Here is a 21749-nt window from a genome sequence, read left to right on the forward strand (position 1 = left end):
AATGGCCATTCAATAAAGAATATGAAAACACATTTTTGGTATAAAATAATTTATTGGAGTGTGTGCTTGTGTATGTGTGTATAAACAAAATAAATAAATAAATAAATGGGCATGGATCATTCCCTGTAACGATTGTCACCCCAGAACCTATTCATCGACTGGTCCACATTGATTGATCAAATTAAACTGTACTGGATTATGACAACTGTTGGCATCATGCAATAATTTATAAATTTGGAATTTGACTTGTTCCTTTGCATCCCTTTAAAAAAGTGCTCATCCTCAGAGAGGATGAGAGGCACAGGTGCGGTCTGCCTCCTCAGCACCTCCAGGAGTAACCTCTCGATCTCCGTCTCCCTCTCTCCTTCAGTTTTGTGCCCTCACTGTTTCAAATGGAAACAACATTTTTGGCTCAGGTAACAGACAAAAATACATTCAACATGAATCGCTGTGATTCAATGAGTACATAACTAGTCACACTCATAGCATAAAATAAATGTATAAAATAAATGTAATTTCTACAGTTAAATTACATACCTGGGGCCATAGGAGGAGCGGTGACAGCAGCAGTTGGTGGTGGTGGTGGTGGTGGTGGAATGGGTTCAGAGGCGGCAGCAGCCTCCGGCTCCTCACAGCTTAGATCTTGAGGTGACAAGAGATAGTTATCAATCTATAGAACAAATCATGCTGTGTATGGGCATGCATGTGTCTCTTCTCTTATCGACCAACCTCCTAGGTCACTCGCTGTCCCTGCTGCTGCCTCTGAACCGTGGTCCTCGACTGGGTACTCTGCAATCCCGTCTACCTCGAAGCCCAGCACCATATTGCTACTGGTCTCCCTCGGAGTAACAAATTGGCCGAGGAAAGACAGGATTCCAGAGTACTTCCACGTCTTCAACGGGCCTGCTGCTGACCCACTCCTCTTTCCTGCCTCCTGCCTGCGTCCCTCCCTGAGGTAGGTGTCCCTCAGGACCTTCCACTTTCGTCGGCATTCCTCCTCTGACAAGAGCTAACACTAACTAGCTTGGTTCAATTGATAGCTGGAATAAATTAACTTTTAAATTAAAGTAAATTCAAAAAGACTTACCAGTTAGCCCGACCTCCTCGCTCACCTTCAGCCAAGCCTTGGTCTTGACCGTCCTTGGTCTATAACCGGCCAAGGTGGTGTTGAAGATCTCCAGGAACGCGGAGACTGAAATTATGAGCTTTTCCTCCTTTTTAGCGGTTTGATCTGGATCAGGTAGTGAACTCAAGGTTACTCCAAGGGAGTAACACTGATTGGCTGTTGTCTTTGTGAAATCATATTGTCAGAGACTTTTCTGTTATTAAAAAGCCCTAAATCTGTATTAAGATGTACGATTTGCAAGTCTTTCGAAAAACTGTACATGTACAAAGTTATAAGTAGGTCTAAGGCTATTCCTCCTGTATGAATTAATTAATTAATTAATATCACTAACAGGCATTAATATGGAGCCAGGAGACCAAGACGTCCCCCTGCATAATGTGGCTGTACCAGCCGGGGCAGTAGCTACCCGGGACTACCTCGCTACCACCTATTGTGGATGAAGGCTGTAATAAATTAAGCTACTATGTAGCCACCCTAAATTCTACGTGTTCTAAGTGTTATTATGCAGTATAAATAAGTCATACTAACACCATATTGATAGGTTAAGACTAGAGCAACAGTTCATGAACAGACAAGGTGCATAGGTTACTCCTCAGTAGACATAGATGATTTACTCAGATGCAGATGACTTATAACCAGTTAAACTTTTTGAAAAGTAGTCCTATCTAGCATGAATGACTGATTCAACCATACCATTTTTTTTTTTTTATGAGTATTTCTCAGATTGTACTGAAACTGTACGTCTTGCCTTTTGGAATGAAGAACAACATCAACAGATTCATCAGTTAATTAACAGTGATTGTCTTGTAACCATAGATTCTCAGCTCCTCCTGCAACTTTAATGTTTCTAAATTTAGTTTCTGTTTTTCCGATTCAAATTTTTCTGTCTCTTGCTTACTTTTCTCTATTTCTACTCATAAAAGCTCCTCTCTAAGGAAGTCAATGTCAGTTCCTCTCCTCATACGTTTTGGTGGTGGTGGAAGGCTTTCTGGGATGGTGATGGGCGCAGTTTCCTCATGGCTCGTCATGGGCACAGTCCCAGGGTCCTCCACGGGCATGGGTGCAGAATCCTCCCCGGTCACGTTGGACGTGGTGTTCTCCGGTCCAGCAGTGGCTTCGGCCCCCTCTTGGACCATGGGTTGCACCACGCCACTCTCCACGCCCCCCCCCCAACAATCCCTCTGAGACAAGGAGAGGTGTCCCCAATAATATCTAACACCATAGAGGAGTATGGCCCCATATCCCCTTTTCCACCACCCCCAGTTGGCACATTCTTCGGAAAATCTTCAGCTGCCTGCATCTTCAGGTCACTCCATTTCTTGCGCACATCTTTCACCTCCCTCAATTCTACCCCTTTGGCAGTAATTGCTTCGGTAATATGTTCCCATGTCTCATTTTTTTTTTTTTTGTGAGAAAATTATTTAGCTTGGCTTCAAGGAGAGCGTGGTGATTTAGTAAAGACTGGAAAGGCATCTATAGCTAATACTTACGAGCCAGAATGGCCTTGGTCGCCATTTCACAGAACTTTTTTTTGGTGTTCACCCCTTTCAAATAAATAGATTTGGCTACACAGTCGGCAAATATGTGCGCCAAAATGTTAAAAAATTAGGTGTTCGGTATCCCTCCCACCAATAGAGGCCAGCATTCCCAGCTGTGGAAACAAGAGAAGAAGAGATTGATAAGTTATAGAGTTAGAAGTCATTTGGAGAGTTAAAGGAGGGGTATGAGATGCCATTTTTGCTAAATTACTTCTCCAGCCTTTTATTCAGTTATACAGTTTTTTGTGTTGCTAGTTTTTTTTTTAATTGTATGTTAGGATGGAAATTAGGCATTAACTACTTAAATACACACATTTGCCTGCATTTCAGCAAAATAATTCTGAACACAGGATGTAGGTATGATAATAATGAGGAGGGCGGAACGTCAACCCAATTTGGCTCTCATCCTGAGGGTATATGCTTTCAGAAAAGGGTTAGGTTTACCTATACACAGTACTGTACATGTGAAGTGAAGGAAAGAGGAGGGTGGGACATGTCAAAATACCATTTGCTGTTTTTTCAAAGTGTTAGTGGACTTAGATGTAATATAATCATAAATACCATGTGCTGTTTTTTGCTCTGTGTGTTTGCTGGGTTTTTTAACCGGTCCTCGAAGCTCTCAACCTCATCGAGGGAGGCTAGGGGAAAGGAGATCTCCGTAGGCATCCCCACAGGCTCAGCTCCCTCTCCCGATCTAGTCATCAACACACCCATCATCATGGAGAGCTGATTGATCTGCTGCTTCATGTTCTCCATGAGAGTGAGCATGTGGAGTTCAGCAGCTACAAAAACAACACCGAATATAAAGACATGTTTTGGACTCTATAGCAAAAACAGACAATTACACAGAAAACACTACATACGGTAATTTAAATCATGTTAAAGGATAGATAAATGTATTGAAACCACACAATTCAACATTGTGTAATTTTGGATCACAGACAACATGTTACTGAGTCAAGCCTTAATGTCAGGGTAGGTCTTTTTTTTAAAAGCATTGTTTTAACATTGGTTTTAATGTTTCTGATTAAATTTCTTAATGTTAAAATGTGTATATGGTTCATGTGATTCAACATTGTGTAAGCATATGTTAAGTTGTTAATGCTATGTCTGCACAATTCAATAATTCACTTACGTGTGCAGATGATTGGCTCCTTCCCAGAACGCCCCATATTCAGGCTGGGCATGAACACTTCAGTGGCTTCATTGTTGGTAGGAAAGCCATCAGAGGACATCCTGGGAGGAGGTGGATGGCGTAGAGAGAGATCAGCGTAGTTGTTCTAAGATGGTGTCGATTGGTGGCTGAACAACTGCTGAGGAGGTGAAGAAAAGAAGGGGGGCCCTGAAGGGGAGAGTGGTGGAGGTAGAGACAAGGAGGATGGCACTGGAGGGGGTGGTAGTGGAGGTTGAGCGAAGTAGGATGGCCCTGGAGCTGGTTGGTTGCTAAACAATAAATATAAAACATAAGGGAAGGGTTATAAGGGAGATATTTTGGTGACATTTGGTTTCCCTTGAAAAAAAATTCAGCATGAACAAATACTGGTTACATTTACCATCTTAATGGGGGTCTTGAAGATGGCCGATGTTGTGTTGATTGAGTTGGTGGCTTGTTGGACACAGGCTCTTTGTCACTCTCTGTATCACCATAATGATGGCAAATTTTTAGGAGAGAGAGACACTTAACTTAGATTGACACCTGCACCTTCCCACTGAACACACAAAATTACATTAATCGCATCACTCCGACTGACACACTAGCACCCCTAACACTGAACACTTTGCATCTACACTCCCCTCTTTGCTATTTATTAAATTACTTTCCTTATCCTTCTTTCTTTCAATGCTGTACAGAATAGTTGAGCATCCAAATGCTAATTCAGTACATGTCTTACAGTAGCATTTCTATGTATATGACAAATATGATAAAATCTATTTAGACGTGACAAATATCATAAACATGATTCTATCTTACATAGGTTTGGCTGGTCTTTTGCCTTGACCCCCTGCCTCAATTTCCTCATCCAAGTCTAGCTCTGATGTGTCACATGTCAGTGACTGCTTCATTCCCTGCCGTGCTGACTTGAAGTCCCCTAAAACCACATTTACAAAGGTAAATCCCCAGCGTTCATCATGAATTGATAATATCAAAAAAGTAACATTAGGCTATTGGGAGACACAGTACAAGGTACTAATAACAACTAGGTAATTAAATAATGTATACCATATATCTTCAGAAGTCTGACAGGATGCCTCAACCAGTCCTGGCCTGGCACCTCGGCGAACTTCACAGCTCGGTTGATCCTCTCATCGCTCTTATAATTCGGCCAGAAAGTAACGCAATTATTGTACCACGATTGAGGCACCACACTTACGGACTTCTTGGCATCCAAGTATTGCACAACCCATTCTTTAAAGAGAGACAGGAAGAAAAGATAGCATTAGATATTTACAAAGCCTTCTCCAGCCCCCTGAACATAATCAGGTTTAAAGTATGAATGGGGAATACTTTTTATAAGCACTGTATATTGCTGGTGAGCCTGTTGTGTATGCATGCTTATTAAGAAAATTTGTTTACCTGGTGTCACGAAAGTGTACTGTAAAAAAATTGACGTGAACAATGTAGAAGGATGACGCTTAAGTGACTAAAACCTAACCACAACCAAGTACAGACTACCAGCTGAAATACCACCCTACCCAAAATTTTAAACTAGAACCTATCAAGGCAGTGAGGGTTTGAAATCAGTTTTCCTTCTCCTAGGTGAACTACCAACCAAGGCTAATGAGCTACAACTGCCCAGGGATGCTGTTTAACGTCATACCCAGGACAAAAGACAGCAAACCACTTTATCTAGTGTTTAACTGAATGTTGAATTGGCATCGATACAAAACCTCCCCTATGGGGGAATAATACACATTTATGTGCAACTGCACACGCTTTGGCAGACAAGTATTGTTCTGATAATTGAGAGACACTATAGATATTCAGAAAGTCTGAACTGAATGGATAGGTAAAGAAGACAGACTTATTAGAAAACCTTCTATTGACTAAATAGATTCCGTCATGACACTCAACAATATTGTGAATCCTACCAATGTCACCAGCAATGACAAATATATTGTCTCCTGTCGAGACTTTGATAGTCCACTGGTCAGAAACCATTTGGCTGTACTGCCCTTTAACCCTTCTAGAGGCAAGCTCATTCGGAACTGGTCCAACAAAATGGGGCTTTTTCAAAGAGACTGATGTTCTGTCAGGGATTTTATTCTGTTGAGTATTTTGCTCGGAAAATCGACGTAACATTTGCGCGAGGGGGTGTTCGGGTTTTCTAACGAGTTTCTTCAGTTTCTGCAAGTGGTTCTCGTAAGGGAAAGCTGAAATGTTATCGAGACAACCATGCAGTCTCACATCCTGGGCCAAATGTACCAATGAATGCACATTGTACACAAGGGCCTCCTTGCCATATATTTGGCCAAAATGGGTAACAAACATACGGAGCAATGTCTCTGCATACTGCCAGTGCAGCGAGGACAAGGTTGGACTGACTAAAATGGCAATGCTGGAAAAAAGCAGCATAAAATGTTGGTAAATATTTGTGTCCAAGTATGAAGGCAGAATGACAGGCCCAATGTACAACAAAAACATCCTTAATTCTGTTGCCTTCCACCTGTCAATCTCCCTCAATGTTCTGGGTTTTCTTGCATATTCCAAAGGAATATAGCTGCGCAACCCTGTTAAACAGTCAGACATCCGGTTGAAAATGGAAGCAGGTAAACGGAATCTGAGAGCTCCACTTAGCCAAATGTTCAGAAGTTTCCTAACGACGCCTAAACAAACGATATGCATATAATGACCTGGAAACTGAGATACCATCCCTACGTTCAACCCCTGGAAAGGGTCAGGGCCCTGGTGATGTTCTTCATTATGTTTTTGGGCAAAGGATTCATCTGTCCTGATTGAGCAAGTGTCTAAGGGAAAGGTCATTCTGCTAGATAGATATTCTCCTTGCTGGGCACATTTATCACAGCCAAAATATCCGTTGTGACTCTTAACATTTTTTACAAAAGCCCGGGCAGGTGTATCACATATGATAGAATCTAACTTAAAAAATATCATTTTGCCCTCAAAGTCAATACCACTCTCCAACTCTTTCAGCTCAGAAACACAAAATCTTCCAAAAAGACTTCCGCTGGCTTTGGTTTATGTGGTCCACAGAACAATGCAAATCACAACCATCTTTTAATTGGAAAAGTTAGTAAGCATCCTAAAATTGGCCACACTTGAATCCCACTGCTCCTGAATAATGGCAGTCCATCAATGTTCATTTGTAGTTTAAATTTGCAGCCATTTTCAAATGACTCTAATGCCTGGTGTAGTTTTGCCTTAAAGGAGGACAGGATGCCAACATAGTAATAAAGGCCCTCACATTTTTTCTCTATGTTAAATGTGACCTTAGTCTTGAGGAGGGTTCGTGGATCCTTTGGGAGATCAGGGTGATGGAGTCTCAACAGACCAAGAAGAGCTGTAAGAGCTACCAGGGAAACTCCAAAAGTTAAGGCCCAGTTACGGAGACTTTCAAATAGGTTGCAGGACTGATCTGTCTCGTCTGCATCTTGGTCTGAGTCAGACCTTTCTTAGGCAGATTCATTCTAAAGGACTGCTGGTCAAAATGTGATGTGCCCACAACAATGTCCTCCTCATCATCATTTCATTCCCACTCTCCTCCATGTCCCTCTGCTGTGAGTGCAACCCAAGCTGTCCTTCCACTATACTACAACACTGGGAAGCAGGTGCCATGCCGTAAAATGGAACCCATTGGTCCGAAGGTCAGTTTGTCCGACTTTTAAAAAAGGAGGCGCATTAGGCTGACGGTTCAATATGCCGAATAGGCCAATTCCACATGTGTGATTATGAAACCAAAAATAAAACACGATAGGCTAAGTTCCAGCAGTGCACCTCACCAAGCCAGACTGTTGCTGTGGGCTTGGTCAAAAGAGGTGAATTTATGAAGCGCACGTTATACAAGGACTAATACTTTTCCCGTAAAGAAGTCAAACGGTGAGGGAAAAACAAATACAATTTTTATCTTTAGTAGCTGTGTGTGGGCCTATGTGTGTTGTTTACTGTGTTTACAGTGGGCTTTTAGCCTGAATAATTTCGCTGGTATTGATTTAGTCAAAGTTATACCTCAGTCGTGTGTGTGTGTACGTGCCCGTAATGAGAATTAGACCTACGCTCTGTCCATGGGGCTGAAACACCCTGTCGAAATGAAGTGAAGCGTTGTCACTTTGCTCTCCAATATTCATCGTCAACGTGATATGTAGGCCTATTTTGTATTTTAGAGAGAGAGTGAGAGAGGGCGAGAGAGAGTGCGAGCGAGGTATAAAACTCTTTGTATGTAGGGCTATTCGGCATATTGAACCGTCTGCCTAATGCGCCTCCTTTTTTAAATGTCGGACAAACGGACCTTCGGACCAATGGGTTCCGTTTTCGGGACATCGAACCGTCAGCATAGTGGCATGTCGATCTAATGGTAAATATTTCGGACCATTGAGACGTCGGAAAAATGAGGTGTCGGAATTACGGGCAGGCCCCGGGAAGCAAAGCTTTCATTGTGCATGTCCCTAATTTGTTGAAGCCGTAGCTCAACACTTCTACGCGCTCTCCATCTAATGGCGGCACCGGAGAGGAAGGTTTCTCTTGTATCCATCGCAAGCTGTGAAGATGTGCAGAAAAAGTTAAATCCTTAACGATTGTACATGTGTGTGGCGGAGACCATGTGTCAAGACAAAAACAGTGAAAATAACAGACAACTTACATCGCTGTTTTCAAAGGGGGGCAGTACAGAGAAATGAGATACATTCAAAAGATTCACTTGAAAAACTCTTAGACCCCGTTTACATATGGGATGGCACATATTTACTTGCGGTCTGGCCTTTAAATTTCATTGAGGTTTTCATCACAGAAAACGATTATTTCTGAAAACTTCGGCTAAAGTGGAGCAAATTCTCACTATTTTTTACTAGCCTGGAAATCCAGACACATCTAGAAAGATGTAGGCAAATTCAAATTGTGCTCTCGCGAGAACTCTGGATTTCAAGGATATCTCTGGAGTACATTTTTGTATGTTACCAATTCAAATCTTGTGGTCGTGTTTTTACAGCCCCTCAAATAGCTGCATCATTGAAGGAAAACTGTCAAAACAACAAACTCTATTTCTGGGAAGCATGCATTTTTTAGATCTAATTTAACATGGGTTGAGATAAGTCAAGCCCTCTTCCACACTGTAGCTAGATGTCAGCCAATCAGCGTTCACTCCCTGCAGTCCCAGCATGGAGGAGAAAGTGATTGTTGGCATTTGCAACTCCCTGAGCTCTATATATAAATATCTATATTATATTATATCACGGCCAAAAGCTATGTTTGCCTCCGGATGATATTATGAATCGTAGACTGCGTCGGGTTCTCGGACCTCTGGTACTGCCACAACAAGTAAAGACTCGTAATGGGGGTTACCTCGGCCATGGTGGAGAAGGAATTGGGGCAAAGCAACTTTGGCTTTGACTCTGAAGTCCAGATTGAAACGTGACATTGAGGAGAAGGCAATTATCGTTTTATGCGACAGTTGATGTACCAGAAAGCCATGTTCTCTTGCGAATGCTACCTACAGCTCTTTATAGCTAATATTATTTTAATATTTTTTCTATTGAAGTAGTTTAAAATGATGTGATTGTTACTTTATTTGTTTCAATAAAATCTATTAGTTGTAATTTGCTGAATTCTTAGTTATTTGCTGAGTTCTTAGTTAAAGAGTAGTTTATAATATAATTAATAATACTTGATACAACTGTAAAAAGTGAAAAAACAAATTATATTGTGGCACAAGCGTCAGTGATGGAAGGACCATAATCCAGATGTTGGTAGTTCAATTCTCTCCTCTGCCAATTTTATTTTTGCTCTTTTGATCAAACTTATTGACGCAATCAGGCTCTTTCATTTTGACATTAGGTATGATTTTGTGGATGGTATGATAAGTATACGACGTAATGACGGGCTGCGACGCCTGGCTGGTTGGCTGGATGCATGTACGTTTTTATTATAGTGACGCACGTGTATTTATTCTGTTCAATGAGATGTTAACTGATAACATAGGCTTTTGGTTGTGAAAGCAGCCAGCTACAGCTGCTTTGGTAGCAGCCATGGTGACTATGGTCAGCCTACCAGAGCCAGCAGCCAGCCGCAGTAGCGGCCAGCCGTCCGTCGCAGCCACTGATAGTGGAGAGAATTGAACTGGCAACCTTACTTGTTGTACCCAGTGGTATATAAAGTACTCAAAAGCCATACTTAAGTAAAAGTACAGATACCTTACTGGAAAATTACTTAAGTAAAAGTAAAAGTCACCTTTTAGAATAGTACTTAAGTAAAAGTATTAAAGTATCTGATCTTTACTGTACTTAAGTACTTTTCTGATATTAAATGTACTTAAGTACTGAAAGTAAAAGTACAAGTAACCGTTATCGAAACTCCTCCCTATAACTGCCCTCGTCCAATCATGCCTTAGCACTAACTGGCTAGATAGATACCTCGCCAGAGATGGAATAAGAATAAATAATCTTTATAGGTTATTAGCTAGATTGAAATATTATATACAAATAATACCCAGCGGTGAAAGAACCTTACTAGTTTAAAATGTTGTGCTGGTGGTATTTATTTTGAGGTCGTGAAGTTTCTAATTTTTTGATAGAGACCTGTATGATTTTGCTTCGATTATTGTTGTTTCCCCTTCGTTGTTGATCTTTTTTGAAAACATCCTTCCACTGCATATTGCAGTCCATTTTGCCATGATCTGGATGCTGTCGCGGAGTTACTCAAAAAAAAATCACTGACACTGACAGATATCGTAGCCCGACCTATTATCCCGCAAGCGCTGGTACACGTTACTTAATATTGATTTTGGTGTCATCCAGGATCGCGGATTTTCGGAAAACTTAAGTCCCTGCCCATAAAGGGTATTTAAATTAGCTTTGTAGCAAAAATGGCACATATACAGCGTATTGAAGTGTATAAGATGTGTTATAATACTGCGTGTACAAACCAGCCTGATACAAATAGTAGAATTTTGATAGCCCTTGCCCTCGTCCTAGCCATGCATTTGTGTGTTGACAGTCGTAGGAGTTTTGATCGACGTAGCAACAGTAACTAAGCAAGGGGGCTTTGCGAACGTGCGCTGGGACAGCTGATTCGCCAAACAGGCTCGCAGTCTGTGTTCTACCACAGTCCCCGACGTTATTCTCATATCTCTCATGATTCTTTTTTTTTTTTCTAAAGATGAGTTGATTTTGTAACGAGTAACGAAGGTTTCAAGGGAAATGTAGCGGAGTAAAAGTATCAGTTTTCTTCGCAAAATGTAGCGAAGTAAAAGTACAGAGAAATACAAGTAGTAAAGTAAAGTACAAATATCCAAAAAAACTACTTAAGTACAGTAACGAAGTATTTCTACTTCGCTACTATACAACACTGCTTGTACCACTATGGAAATTGTTTCTCAGCACGTTACTTTAAGAACTTTAACAAAACATATTGAGGATTCGATCAACCGCAACAAAAACCACATTCATAACGGACAAAAGTGATTAAAGAATATATCAAAAAATGTTTACAATGTATGTCTTGGCCGGTCACGGGCTGTGGAAAGAAGGGGGAGATCTTTAGGTTAGTACTGAATGTGTGACACGGTCAGATGACATCCCTATGTTGGTTGTCATATTTACCAGAACAAAGAGGTCGTGGTCCTGTGGAGCCACTTCAAGAGGGGTAATGACTTTGGCCAGGGCCGCACGCCAAGAAGCTCCACTCTGTGACTCCGTGCCACATTCTCCTGCAGGAGGAGGGTCATTGCCCTCCATGGCCCCATACTCCACTGGGAGGTCATTGCCCACACCAACACAAATGTTGTGCAGTACTGCACACGCAGTCACCACCTGCACGAAGAAAAGGTTTAAAGAGACAAAACAGGAACGTAAATAAAGGTGTAATAATTAGGTTAATCCATAAAAGTTTTTTTTACAATTATAATGTACAATAAGAAAGTTAAACGGGCAAATATGGATAATTGTGGAATTACATATACCTTTGGAACAAACTCACTATGTACTTCAAGTGCCTCTAAGAAGATGCACCTGAAGCGGGTTTTCATCATCCCAAAGGCACGCTCAACAATTGAGCGGGCCCGAGAGTGATGAGTATTAAACCTTTGCTCTGCCATGCCTCTGAGTGGCCGCTTATATGGTGTGATAAGGGCCATCGGCTGTGGAATGCATGGATAGCCAGTCCCTCCAGAAAAACGCGATTATGCGATCGCATAATCAGCATAAGTCTGCATATTGATGCGGTGGCCGCATTTTTTCAAATATGCCGCACTTTCACCGCATAAATTGCCAATTTCCGCGGGAAAAGCAGCCATTTCCCCCTGTTGTCATGGGAACGTTATGGAGTGACGTAATAGGCCTATCTCACAAAAATCGGAAATGACGTCACACCGGGTAAACATTCTTCCGGCGAAGTCATTTTTGTATTGCCGTCAATGCAGAAATGGACCGTTTCTTCGCCACTTCCCTGGTGGGTTTTCCCAAGTTGCGATTTGAGGATGTGCGGCAGATTGTGGAGACACACTCGACAACACCACAGTCCAGGCTGGCAAAGGGGTACAAGTATTTTGTGGAGGAGTTTGTACATAATTATCAAGGTAAGTGGTCTAAGGCAGTGGTTCTCAATCTGTGGTACGCGTACCACTGGTGGTACGCGAGCGCCATCTAGTGGTACGTGGAGTATGCGCGAAAAGATTTAAGCAATCGGTAATCGTTACATAAACGTGAATGTCCAGCCACACAAACACTAAACACATAAGTCACACGGTTTCTAAATGGAATTAAAATTAAACTAGGCTTTATTTCTCCTTATTTCTTTCTGTGTGTATGTTGCCGTTGTTTTTCGTGTGCGTGCGCACCGAAAAGAGACGTTACTACGAGCCTCTTCTTTGAAGCATGTTAAACCGGCATAGTTATAACTGCTTTAATGATGAGTGGGGGAAGCAAAAATACTGCAAACTCGTTGCAATCTTGGCTCCAAGGAAATATAAGGAGTAGAAGTGTGTTACAAAATGAAGTTGCCAACAGTCAAGGTGATCCTAGCGCTAGTGCTAATAGTGCTTGCAGTGATTTGCGCAGTGAGGTTTCAGCACCGGATAGCAAACGACGCAAAACTGTAAGGAAATACCACTCGAATTACATTAATCTTGGATTTACTTGGACTGGGGCTGAGGATGAACCAAGACCACAGTGCGTTGTGTGCGGAGATGTTCTCAGCAATGAATGCATGAAGCCATCACATCTCACTCGGCATCTTTCCACCAAGCATCAATCACTGAAAGAAAAGCCAGTTGACTTTTTCATCAGAAAACGCGATGAGCTAAAGCAGTCAAAATCAACAATTAGGCACAGCATTACACCCGTTGCCAAAGCTCAGGAAGCTTCCTATCGTGGCAGCCTTCTTATAGCAAAAGCTGGTAAGCCGCACACGATTGCTGAAGAGCTATGTTTACCATTCGCAAAAGAGATGACGAGCATTATGTGTGGGGAGAACGTTGCGAAACAGTTAAGCTTGGTGCCGCTCTCTAATGACACAGTGTCACGGAGGATACAAGCGATGTCAGAAAATGTTAAACAAACACTGGTGGAACGCATTAAAGACAGTCCCTACTTTTCTATTCAACTTGACGAGACCACCGATGTTGCAGATTTGGCCAATTTGCTTGTGTTCGTCAGATACGAATATGAAAAAGCAACTCATGAGGATTTTCTGTTCTGTCAGTCTCTTCAGACGAGAACTACAGCTGAGCACATCTTTCAGCTCGTGAATGCCTTTTTCCAAGAGACTGGGCTTGATTGGAAAAAGTGCGTCGGAGTCTGCACAGACGGTGCAAGGGCCATGACAGGTCGCCACAGCGGAGTGGTGGCCCGAATCCGGGAGGTGGCACCTGATGTGCAATGGACTCACTGCAGCATTCACCGCGAAGCTCTTGCAGTGAAGAGAATGCCCGCAGAACTAAAGGCTGTTTTAGACACAGCTGTCAAAGCAGTCAATTTCATTAAATCCAGACCGATGCATTCTCGCCTTTTCCATGTCCTCTGCGATGAGATGGGCAGCGAGCATGTCCAACTTCTGTTGCATACAGAAGTGAGATGGCTCTCAAGAGGGAAGGTGCTGTCCAGGCTTTTTGAGTTGCACAGGGAGGTCCAAGTGTTCTTGCAGGACAAAAGCTTCCCCTTATCAGGTGTGTTTGATGACACTTTGTGGCTCAGTCAGCTCGCCTACTTGTCTGACATTTTTTCCCGAATGAATGAGCTGAATTTGGGACTGCAGGGACTCTCTACCAGTGCCTTTGATGTCCAGGACAAAATCAGTGCGATGCTGAAAAAGCTTGAATTATTCCAGATAAAAATACGGACTGGTGATGTGTCTGCGTTCCCTAATCTGGAGACGTTTCTCTCTGACAATGACCTCAGGCTCGCTGATCAAGTCAGGGACAACATTGCTGTGCACCTGAAATCTCTCCGACAACAGTTTGCTGAATATTTCCCTGCGATTGTGCAGGGGAATACATGGATGCGCAATCCGTTTGTTGTTAAGGCTCATGACGTCCTGGAGGAGAACCTATCGGCTCTTGAGCAGGAACTTTTTTGAACTGTCCTGTGACGAGACATTGAAGTCAACTTTCAGAGGCCAGACATTGCTGGACTTTTGGATGCAGCGACGAGGCGAATATCCGGCGCTTTCGGACAAGGCCGTGCGCTTTTTAATTCCATTCGCCACCACTTATTTATGCGAGAAAGGATTCTCTTCTCTCGCCTGCATTAAGAATAAATATAGAAGCAGGTTGGACGCTGAACCAAGTCTGAGGCTAAAGCTAACCGCAATCGACCCAGACATCGCTGCACTCTGTTCACAGAGCCACGCCCACCCCTCTCACTAAGCATGATAGGCCCAGGGTCGTCATTATCCATTTCCATTCTATTTTTTTTCTTCTTCTTATAAGTAGGCTACATTCCATTTAAATGCATTACTCGAAAATATCACAGTAGGACCTACTTTTCATAATTTTCAATGTTCAATTTATCTCTGTAAATGGTTTATACAAGGCAATTTGCTTATGTTGTTTGACTCCAGTATTTTAATATTCGTGTTTTGATGCAGTACAATTTACACTTGTTAAACGTCACTAGACTGACTGGTATTTTATATCCCCATTTGCTGGGTAGGCCTATATTTTGATGCAGATCAGTTGTTAGTATTGTCACGTTGTAAGTTTTTTAAATACAATACATGAGTTTACATTAGTTGCTTCAGTCATATGAACAATAAATCATTAATATTAATGCCTTCTGTGTAATCTCTATGTAGTTACTGGCCTACGCTACTTTATTTTAATTCTGGTGGTACTTGGAGAGCCAAATCATTTCTAAGGTGGTACTCATGGTAAAAAGTTTGAGAACCACTGGTCTAAGGTGTTTTGTTGTTGTCAGTAGGCTACTCAACGGCCGCCTTGCTCATTCATGTTTTGTGATGACAAGCAAACCATATACGATCCATATAAATCGTCAGAAATATTGTCTGTATGAAATGTGTGTAAAATGATCATATTTGTTATGTGTAGACTATAATATTATGAATATAATTAGCCATGGTGGCTATGAAGTCTCCGTGTGTAGCGTTGGCAATTTAGCATTAGGTTAGCCAAGGATAGATTCAGCTAGTTATTTGATGACCAGTTTTATTCCGATCAGCGACATATTATTAACATTATGTATATATGCTCAGTGTCAAATATAGTTGATGGAAAGGTGGTAGTGAGAGGTAGATGCTACCGCTCGATGAGGAGGAATGAGGAGCCCCACATACTACAGGTTTCTGCTGAGTTAGGGCCCGTTGGCCCAAGTCTGTTTGTTTTGATATTCTGTCTTGACTAACGACTGCAGTTGCAGTTTTCCTCTTCTTCTGAAGTTCAGATCATTTTCATTATTCTTTCTTACAAACAGTAGCGTGCTTAAGACTTGGCCCACCTAGCTTGCTGCAATGTTGTGGCTGTACAGACCTATGTATTTTTCTTCCTCTTCATTAAGGCACAAGCCGTAAATAAAGGAAATTTGTTGAGTGCATTAAAAGGACAAACATCTAGGCTAGTTCATGTTATAACATTGCTAAAACAACAGATGTAATGGTGGCCCAAGAGTTTTGCACGGAACTGTACATGGCTTTTCTGCGGTTGCAGACTCTTTGCCAGTTTCAATGGCCTTATATCAAGGTCCTACCTACTAAATTCAGTAACTCAATTCTTATGGTGTTCACAGATCACCCTGGAGGCTGTTGGACAACTGGGTCTCTCAGAACATAGCTGTAGCTGTGCTGCGGGCCAAGGCTTCTGTAGCCATATCACCGCTCGCTCTGCTCTACCAGACAGCGCATTATGTGCAGCTGGGCCTTGATGTGGTTCCACCTTCCCTGGCCTGTACCAGCCAACCACAGATGTGGCATCGACCTAGAACACACGTGTGCTGTTGTGTTCTCTGTTCAAATCATACACTTCAGTATTTGTCTAGAGTATATGAGCATTTCCTGTATGACTACATTTTTGTTGTTCGTTTCAGGGAATCCATCCAAGGCTGTGAGTGACCTGGTGGTGAAGAAACCCAAGTCGGTGGGGAAGACTGGAGTCAAGTCCACACTCTACAGAGCGTATGCTGGTAAGACATTTGTTTTGCAATTTGCACTCTGTTAAACTTGCTCATTATGACAAGATGCATATTAGAATACATTTGTTATCACTACAATATAAAAAAAAACAGTCACATTTTTATTTGACGTTTCCTTTAGGGCCCCTACCAGAACCACACATCTTGGCGTCTGGAGCCAAGCTGAGAGAGATACACCCTCGCCCTTTGATGTCCCACATCCTAGAGGGAATATCCAACTTGGAGTTGGTACCGTCTCAGTTTGGACCTGTGCCTCGTGGTTGCACTCTGTCCTACCAGTGTCCACCTTTAACCCCAGAGTTGCCAGCCATTGATTTCCCCCACTCCCCCTGCCTGGATTTTCATTCAGCTCTAATTTGGCCTTTGTCCCAAATCTCCATCAAGCACTACATTTAGAGTCCCTAAAAGTTTCCCCAACTACAGCGGAGGAAATTGAAAAGGGCACCAGAGAGCAATCCAAATGTGCAGCTTGGGTACAAGTACGTCGGTCAAGGGTTACTGCAAGCCGATTCCGTGAGGTATGCCATGTGCGAGGGGAAACATCAGGGAAAGCATTGGCAACCAGAATTATCAGAGGCACCAAACAAACGCAGGCTATGAGGCGAGGCCTGGAATTAGAGTCAAGTATTATAAAAAGATATACTGAATCGACCAACGTCATCGTCCTGCCTTGTGGATTTGTGGTACATCCGGAGGCACCACATCTAGGAGCCAGTCCAGACGGAAAAGTGTTGGATGAAACGGAGTCCTACCCCTTTGGCCTGGTGGAAGTTAAAACCACCTCAGCAGAAAATGTTGCCAGTGTCCCTTTCATAAAAATTACAAACGGCCAGGCCAAACTGAAAGAAAGCCACAAATATTATTGGCAGGTTCAAGGCCAGCTTGCAGTTACCGGTCTACATTGGTGTGACTTTGTGACGGATACAGCAGAAGACTTAACGATACAGAGAATTTGGCGTGATGAGGAATTCATAGCATCCATGAAGGAGAGACTAGATTTGTATTACCACAATGTATATATGGATGTATATCTCCTTCTGTGAATGATCCCCCCTTCCCGTGAGGATGGACACTGTTTCAGCGGCCCTCACAACACCCACCCCCCCTTCCCGTGAGGATGGACACTGTTTCAGCGGCCCTCACCACCACCCCACCCTCCCTTCCCGTGAGGATGGACACTGTTTCAGCGGCCCTCACCACCACCCCACCCTCCCTTCCCGTGAGGATGGACACTGTTTCAGCGGCCCTCACAACCCCCACCCCCCCTTCCAGTGTGGATGGACCCTGGGTTTCAGCGGCCCTCACAACCCCCACCCCCCCTTCCCGTGAGGATGGACACTGTTTCAGCGGCCCTCACAACCCCCACCTCACCCCTCAAGTGTACATATTGTATATAGTTGTATTGTATATAGTCATATTGTATATAATTCTCTGCAAACCTATGGTGGCATCCTGCCTTCAGTGAACATATTGTGTGTAGTTCTCTGCAAACCTATGGTGGCTTCCTGCCTTCAGTGAACATATTGTGTGTAGTTCTCTGCAAACCTATGGTGGCTTCCTGCCTTCAGTGAGCATATTGTATATAGTTCTCTGCAAACCTATGGTGGCATCCTGCCCTCAGTGTGTATATTGTATATAGTTCTCTGCAAACCTATGGTGGCTTCCTGCCTTCAGTGAGCATATTGTATATAGTTCTCTGCAAACCTATGGTGGCATCCTGCCTTCAGTGAACATATTGTGTATAGTTCTCTGCAAACCTATGGTGGCATCCTGCCCTCAGTGTGTATATTGTATATAGTTCTCTGCAAACCTATGGTGGCATCCTGCCTTCAGTGAACATATTGTGTATAGTTCTCGGCAAACCTATGGTGGAATCTTGCCCTCAGTGTGTCTTGAACAACCACACATAAAAGGTTACACATTTATATGAATTTTTCTGATTTCAATTTTGTTAAATCTTCAGAAATCTTTGAAAAGTGCCTTTATAATATCTAATTAAATAATTTGGGTTTCAGACTTGTTTACTTGTCTACCATTTTGTATGTGTACAAATGCCTTTGGTGAAATTAAGCTTTAAAACAAATAACTAAGCTTTAAAAAAATAAAGAGTTAATCCCTTTTAAATTTAAAGGATTTTGAAAGATAAACAAAACGGGCAAAAAACTCACTGTATTGTCTATTTGTTCTGTGATGTTAAAAATTGAAAGAAAGAAATGCTTAATATCTTCTTGAATCTTCAGTTACTGTATTAAAACTAAAATGAAGGAATCAGATCTCCAGTGGTTTAAAGTGATATCATGAAATCGGATCTCAGAATTGATAAGCTTTTGTTGTAAAATCAAAATATATAATTTAATGTTCAATTAAAAAAAACATTTGTTTATATTGGTCTCTTGTCTAATTTGATAAATTCAGATTCTGATCTCATTTCAGTCTCCCTCTTTTCTTCTAAATCACTCAAGTATGCGTGTCCTGTTCTATTGTAAATTAGGTCTACAGAAACGGATTTAGCTTTTTGATCATTCTTTGGTTTGAACAAATTATGGTTTGCAGAGGATGTAAAAACTGTTTGTGTGGTCAGAATAATTGTACACATATCATATTGATGTCGGGAAATAATGACAAATTTCAGCACACTTAAAGTTAGATTTGTTTATTTGATGCAACAATTAATGGCCCAAATTAATTCAAGAAATATTCATATAAATGTAACCTTTTGTGTGGTTGTTCAAGACACACTGAGGGCAAGATTCCACCATAGGTTTGCAGAGAACTATATACAATATGCTCACTGAAGGCAGGAAGCCACCATAGGTTTGCAGAGAACTACACACAATATGTTCACTGAAGGCAGGATGCCACCATAGGTTTGCAGAGAACTATACAATATACACACTGAGGGCAGGATGCCACCATAGGTTTGCAGAGAACTATACACAATATGTTCACTGAAGGCAGGATGCCACCATAGGTTTGCAGAGAACTATATACAATATACACACTGAGGGCAGGATGCCACCATAGGTTTGCAGAGAACTATATACAATATACACACTGAGGGCAGGATGCCACCATAGGTTTGCAGAGAACTATATACAATATACACACTGAGGGCAGGATGCCACCATAGGTTTGCAGAGAACTATACACAATATGTTCACTGAAGGCAGGATGCCACCATAGGTTTGCAGAGAACTATATACAATATACACACTGAGGGCAGGATGCCACCATAGGTTTGCAGAGAACTATATACAATATGCTCACTGAAGGCAGGAAGCCACCATAGGTTTGCAGAGAACTACACACAATATGTTCACTGAAGGCAGGATGCCACCATAGGTTTGCAGCTATATACAATATACACACTGAGGGCAGGATGCCACCATAGGTTTGCAGAGAACTATACACAATATGTTCACTGAAGGCAGGATGCCACCATAGGTTTGCAGAGAACTATATACAATGTGCTCACTGAAGGCAGGATGCCACCATAGGTTTGCAGAGAACTATATACAATACAACTATATAGAGGTGGGGGTTGTGAGGGCCGCTGAAACCCAGTGTCCATCCTCACGGGAAGGGAGGGTGGGGTGGTGGTGAGGGCCGCTGAAACAAGTGTCCATCCTCACGGGAAGGGAGGGTGGGGTGGTGGTGAGGGCCGCTGAAACCCAGTGTCCATCCTCACGGGAAGGGGGGGTGGTGATGAGGGTTGTGAGGGCCGCTAAAACCGAGTGTCCATCCTCACGGGAAGGGGGGGTGGTGATGAGGGTTGTGAGGGCCGCTGAAACCGAGTGTCCATCCTCACGGGAAGGGGGGGTGGGGTGGTGGTGAGGGTTGTGAGGGCCGCTGAAACCCAGTGTCCATCCTCACGGGAAGGGAGGGTGGGGTGGTGGTGAGGGCCGCTGAAACAAGTGTCCATCCTCACGGGAAGGGAGGGTGGGGTGGTGGTGAGGACCGCTGAAACAAGTGTCCATCCTCACGGGAAGGGGGGGTGGGTGATGCAACAATTATGAATGAGGCCTAATCCACTCACCCCTCCAAAAACATTGGCCCCTGGTAATTAACCATGATGCAGCAGTTATGCCAGATCTGATTGACGCTTCCAGACAGAGTGAGTGGCACAACACTATCCCAGATGTGGTATTCCTTTACCCGACGGATGACCCTCTCCACTAGAATTCTGAGCCGTGCAATTGCTTGCGTTTGGTCACAGTCACTTTTGCTTAACTGCGCTCCCCTTTTGAATGGTGGAATTACAAGGGAAGCACCAATGCTGGACAGCAGATCATCAATGGTGAAGCCCTTGTCCACCATGACTTCATCGCCAGGCTCAAGCAGGTTCAGAAGGCCAGACTTCCTGGTGATGTCTTTGTCAGAAATTGACCCGGTGTAGAGGGGTGAGACGTATGTAACTGCTCCACATGGAGCAACACCAATAAGTCCCTTAAATGTTGTGGTGCTCTTGTAGTTGGAGAAGATCTCCGAGTGCAGTGTCATTGAAGTTGGACTCTCACAGCGTATTTCAGTGCAGTCAAGGATCACTCTCAGCTTTGGACTGTGCAGTGTGTACTTTTTAGGCATTGATAATGCTATTTGTTGCCTAGACATCCAGATGGGTATTGAGCCCAACACCAGAAACAAGTAATTTGCCCATGTAATGATGCAACGACTCACTGTGGAAGTGCTGACCTGGAAGATATCAGCAATGACCTGTTCTTTAAGGCCAGTTGCTACTCTACAACAGTAGATGAAAAACTCGTCAATGACTGGAATCTTCCTTGAAGGGCTTGGTGTTGGAATCGCCTCTTGTCCAATCCTCTGTGCTTTGCTCCAATAAACAATGTATTGTGTTGAGGGGCAAACAGACTCCCAAAACACTTGAAACACTTCTTGCGATGGAAACCGAGTGTAATATTTCATGGTCTGATCAGACACACAAAATCTGTTGAGGACAGTTTGTGGCCCCATGGACATTTCTTGCAGCCTTGCCTCCAGCTCAGCAATATACTTCAGGGCATCATCCAGTGCACCTACAAAAAAAAGAAGACAAATCAGTCTTAATTACCATTCATTAGTATTCACCCTTTATTTTGATTGTATTGTTATTCTATATACTTAAGTTTATTTATATTTATTATTATTTATTTATTTGTACTGTTTTCTATTTTAGATATTAACAATAGGTTAAATGTTGAGTGATGTACATAGAGAGCAAAAACCGAAGTCAAATTCCTCGTTTGTTCGCAAACCTGGCCAATAAAGCTGAATCTGAATCT

General features: G+C 42.7%; 1 protein-coding gene across 2 annotated transcripts; it reads right to left on the reverse strand.

The window, feature by feature from the left end:
- Positions 1-2326: 2326 nt before the first annotated feature.
- Positions 2327-7472, reverse strand: LOC130382746 (uncharacterized). 2 transcript variants are annotated; one of them, XM_056590630.1, is made up of 5 exons: positions 4886-7472; positions 4218-4299; positions 3800-4107; positions 3226-3446; positions 2327-2777 (listed from the first exon to the last, which is right to left on the reverse strand). In XM_056590630.1, the coding sequence occupies exon 1, from the start codon at positions 6776-6778 to the stop codon at positions 5513-5515; it is 1266 nt and encodes a 421-aa protein (XP_056446605.1). In that variant the 5' UTR covers positions 6779-7472; the 3' UTR covers positions 2327-2777; positions 3226-3446; positions 3800-4107; positions 4218-4299; positions 4886-5512. The 2 variants fall into 2 exon arrangements, with proteins under 2 accessions (XP_056446605.1, XP_056446604.1); XM_056590629.1 differs by having other exon boundaries at positions 4218-7472.
- Positions 7473-21749: the final 14277 nt, after the last annotated feature.

Source organism: Gadus chalcogrammus, chromosome 5 (assembly GCF_026213295.1).
Source record: "Gadus chalcogrammus isolate NIFS_2021 chromosome 5, NIFS_Gcha_1.0, whole genome shotgun sequence".
NCBI classification, from domain to species: domain Eukaryota; kingdom Metazoa; phylum Chordata; class Actinopteri; order Gadiformes; family Gadidae; genus Gadus; species Gadus chalcogrammus.